The 4,999-nt window shown below is 37.5% G+C and overlaps 1 protein-coding gene across 1 annotated transcript in view; it reads right to left on the reverse strand.

Moving 5' to 3' along the window:
- Positions 1 to 337: 337 nt before the first annotated feature.
- Positions 338 to 4,999, reverse strand: part of LOC102851241 (zinc finger protein 18-like) — a 64,948-nt gene continuing 60,286 nt past the window's right edge. The window contains exons 3-4 of the mRNA XM_006900516.1: positions 2,824 to 3,619; positions 338 to 374 (exon numbers count right to left, since the gene is read on the reverse strand). Of these exons, the coding sequence (XP_006900578.1) occupies positions 338 to 374; positions 2,824 to 3,619 (833 nt within the window). The remainder of the gene's footprint in view (positions 375 to 2,823; positions 3,620 to 4,999) is intronic.

Consider the following 4,999-nt stretch of genomic DNA (forward strand, 5'->3'; position numbering starts at 1 on the left):
ATCCATGTGTATATCCTGTGTTTGTGTTTCTTATAAAATGTATTTGCAATGAAGAAGTCATTGCTTGTGTAGCATTCTTTCTATCTTCAGCTTCATTTCTATCATCAAGTCTGTGTTTTCCAACTGCTGATCTTTCTTATCTATTTCCAACTTTTGTATTCGAGTCACCCATTATTATTAATGTATCTTGATTGCATGTTTGATCAATCTCTGACTGTAAAAGTTGGTAGAAAATCTTCTATTTCCTCCTCTTTGGCTCTGGTTGTTGGTGCATATATTTGAATGATGATGGTATTCACTGGACTTCCTTGTATGCATATGGATAGACCATCAGTAATTATTCAGCTACAAGTTCAAATTCAGGCTTAATAAGTCTACAAGAACCAAATATGATCTTAAGACAGAAAGATTGGCTCAGGATAGGGCCATGTTCATATGGTCAGTATGAGTTGTAGTCCACTTCATTTCTCATAACAAAAACAACAAACAACTGGTTAGCCTATTCGACAATGATTAAAATTAAGAAAGTCGTCTGTCAAGATGGTATACTCTCTCCATACCTATTCAACCTGTTATGTTGAACAACTTTTTAGAGAAGTTGAATTCTATAGAGAAGAATGTGTCATCAGGATTGGAAGAAGACTTATCAACCTATATTATAAAGATGGCAAGCATTCTTTGTTGAAGGTGAGGACTTGAACTGCTTCCTGCAGAAGACCAGTGAGAGTACCTCCTTCATATGGATTGCATCTCAACATCAAGAAAACAAAAAATTCTCACCACTGGACCGATATTTAGCATTATGAGAGATGGAGAAAAGATTGGAGTTGTCAACTACTTCATCTTACATGGATCCACAAATAACACCCTTGACAGACAGAAAACTTAATGCACGGAGAAAGTCTGTAGTCAGGGACTTCCCTCTCTAAATTATTGAGGAGCAATGATACCAGTTTGAACACTAAAATGATCCTGATGCAGACCATGGTCTTTTCAATCAAGTCCTATGCATCTGAGAGCAAGAAAATGAATAAGGGTGACAGATGAAATTATGTCACTGAGTTGTAGTGTTGAAGAAGTGTACTGAATAAACTGTCAAAAGAATAAACAGAGGTGTCTTGGAGAAACTGCAACCAGAATGCTCCTTGAAGGCAAAGATAACAGCACTTAGGATCACATATTTTGGGCATATGTTTGTTATTGTTGTTAGGTGCCACTGACTCAAGTACGACTCATAGTGACCCTATGAACAAAAGATCCAAATCCTTTCCTATCTTGTGCCATCCTCATAACTTCCTGACACTAGAACCCATTGCAAGTCACCTTGTCTATCCACCTGGTTGAGGGTCTTCCTCTCCTTTACCAATCCTCCACCCTTCCTATCATCATGTCCTCCTCCAAGGAATACCCCCTCATAACTACATTCCCAAATTATGTGAGGCGAAGCCTCATCATTCTTGACTCCAAAGAGGACTCCAAGTGCACCTTCTCCAAGACATATTTGTTCTCTTGGCCATTCAAAGGATGTTCGGGGCTCTTCTCCAACACCACAGCTCAATGTATAAATTCTTTTTCTGTCATCCTTATTCACTGTCCAGCTTTTAGATTCATGGCAAATAATAAAAAAGAGTATGGCCTGAATCAGATGCATCTTAGTCTTCAAACAGTTATCATTATTCCTCAATAATTTGGAGAGGTCCCTAACTGCAGATTTTCCCAGTGCAGTATGTCTCCTTATTTCCTGAGTGCTCATACCAAGGGTGTTAATTCTGGATCCAAGCAAGGTGAAGCTGTTGACAGTTTCAATCTCCTCTCCATCCATCATGATACTGCCTACTGGTCCAGTGGTAAGAATCTTTGTTTTCTTGACATTGAGAAGCAATCCATACTGAAGGCTGTACTCCTTGATCTTCTGCAATAAGTGGTTCAAGTCCTCATTTTCAGAAGGCAAGGGATAAGCTATTTCTTGGAGAAGGACATCATCAACATACTTGGAAATATGGAGAATTACTCACACATTTTCAATGTGTATCAACACACTGCACATTCCAGAAACAAATGAGTGGAGCAGTGAGTCTACCGAGTTTATCTGAACAAAGGGCATGTCAAGTTCACACTACACCTACATGTAAAAGAGCACACATGTACACACTAGCTCTCCAGTACTTTAACATCTGATTGCACTTTATAACAGAAAGACATATTCTGGAATTCTAGTAATAAAGGGCTGAGCTGATGTCATTACTGTTGCTCTGTCAGAAAACATTAAGCAAGCATGAAATTTACTTCAAGAACTCAACCCAACTTCCAAGTTCAAAAACAATTGTAGGTTTGTCCTTTTCAATCTATAAAAATAGACAAAGATAGATGTAATTCAGTAGGTGATTCCAAAAGCTCAGTATTTGTCACTGCATAGAGACAAGGGCTAAGGGTCTGGCTATGGAGAGGGCTTCCTCCCCAAATGGGATCTCTGATATTTGTCAAAACTTTAACTCCTGCTGAAACTTTACCCACAGCAGGAACTTTTTAAAGGGTTCTCTATTATGTGGACTCTCTGATGTCAAATAAAATTAGACTTGTGAATTAAATTCTTTCCACAGAGGGGACATTTATGTTTTTCTCCTTTGTGGACCTAGTGGATTCTAAAAAGATTGACATGTCAATGAAAGTTTTCTCGCACAGGACATTTATAGGATTTCCTTGCCTGTGTGGATCTGTTGGTGTCTGTTGAAGTTGGACCTGTAAATAAAACTTTTTTCACAGAGAGGACATTTATAGGATTTCTCTCCTGTGTGAATCAGCTGGTGTTTAGTCAAACAGTACCTTTGAAAGAAATTCTTTTCACAGAAACGACATTTATAGGGTCTCTCTCCTGTATGCATCTGCTGGTGTCTATTAAAGTGGGATCTGTAAAAGAAACTCTTTTCACATAGAGGACATTTATATGGTTTTTCTCCAGTATGGACACGCTGGTGTGTATTTAAGTTAGATCTCTTAATGAAACTCTTTTCACAGAGGGGACATTTATAGGGTTTCTCTCCTGTGTGGATTTTCTCATGCTGTTGTAATCCAGAAAAGTGTTTGAAACCTTTCCCACAGTAATCACACTTGTAAGGCTTCTCCCCTATGTGGACTCTCTGATGCTTCACAAAACCTGACCTCTGCTGAAAAACTTTCTTGCAGGTAGGGCACTGAAAAGACATTTTTCCAGTATGAGTTCTCTGATGAAACAAAAGCTGAGAATTCCTATAGGTCTTCCCACACTCTGTGTAAGTGGAGAGCTTCTGGTTGCCTGGTGGGTTCAGCTGGTCTTTCTGGTGGGCCTCATGCTTCTGCTCCAGCCGTAGCACAGACAGATCTCTTTTGTGTGAATTAGGCAAATGGTGGTCTAGTTGTTTCCTAGAAACTCTTGCCCTTCTCTTCTCACCTTGGTGGTATCCCTGTACCTTAGGGATATAGTCTCCTTTTCCAAAGCATTTTTGTTCATCCTCACCAAAGAAGTCACTCAAAGAACTCTGAGGAGGAGACTCTCCTGAGATGTGACAAGGGGCATCTGGAGGTTCTTGGTCCCAACAGGTTTCAAAATTTAGCTCCTCTTTTATAATCTCCTGTCTGTCTCCTAAAAGAAAAAAGGAGATGTGAAATACTGCAGTAAAGTTTACACACTGTTTCGCCTTCATATATAAAATAAAGAGCATATTAAAACCATGAATTCTTTTTACCAAGAGGATATTAATGAGGAAGGGGGTAAAAACCATCATCTATGCTGAAGTCCTGGCACTACATTTTCTTCCCTGCACCGTAGAGTAAATAATCCATTCATGAGATGAGGAGAATATCTCAGAAACAAATCAGGGAGAGTAGGAACTTTATTGGCCAGTCCACAAATAAAGCACATAGCATTATCCTGAAAATATAGTTCATCATCAAGCTTGTATTAATAGAAAGTAAATATGCTATTCGTAAGTTTTATGGGCATTTTCTCATTCACATATAATCAAACAATCAAATGTCATAATCTGTCATTTTACCATCAGGAAATTTTATGGTTGTTGAAGTTATTGTACAAAATTTAATATTTAGGCTGTGGTTTAATCCAACATCCATATCTATTATTAATTCCCATAAAATATTAAACTATATTGCTTATCTTAACTCTGGTTTTGGTTAGTATCGCTACACAATGATGTGCACTTCTGGATTTATGTTTTGGCAGTAAAACTCACTGTCCTATTTTAGTCCACTCTTTTAATCCTAGAAATATAAAGAAGCTATATATCTTTTTCTTCCATCTATCAGTGTCTTTCAAGGCTAACATTACTTACACAATTTGAATGGCAAAGGTGTCTTCTCTTGCCTTAAATGACTGCTTATAACTATCCTTTTTTAAAGAGTTGATTGATAATCCATCACGGAAATGCACTATTCATAATTGTTTATGTATTCTCCTACTATAGAAAATTAATTTCCTATGGTTTTGCCAGTATAATGACATATTAAGTCTTTTTTCTTCATCAGTCTTTCTCTGCATTTTTTAATCAATATTTTAAGCAAAGTTCCTACCAGTGGTATGATATGTGTCCCCACACATGCATGTTAAAGCTCCTGGTACTCATTACAATTGATGTGCACTTTATTCCAATGCATAGCACTCTACATGTGTCAGAGTAAACTCTGCTCCACATGGTTTTCATTCGCTGAGTTCTTCAAAAGTAGATATCTAGGCGTTTTTCAGAGGCACTGTTTCATGTGCTTATGTCTGACCTTTCAGTTGCATTTGAGTGTCTCAATGGTTTCCACCACTCAAGTCTTCAAGGTTCATATATCTACTTCCAGCCACTTTCTGGAATAATTGTGCCATCTTTTGGCATAAGTGTTAAATATATAAGTATTGAGTGTTTTTAATCTAAACATTTGCAATTTGGTTAGGTAAAAATTTATTTTTCATTGTTTCACTTCCTTAAGTATTCAAGTATGAAATCACAGTTCACTATTCATG

This window comes from Elephantulus edwardii, unplaced genomic scaffold (genome assembly GCF_000299155.1).
Source record: "Elephantulus edwardii isolate Elephantulus edwardi_28Jun2011 unplaced genomic scaffold, EleEdw1.0 scaffold00286, whole genome shotgun sequence".
NCBI lineage: Eukaryota > Metazoa > Chordata > Mammalia > Macroscelidea > Macroscelididae > Elephantulus > Elephantulus edwardii.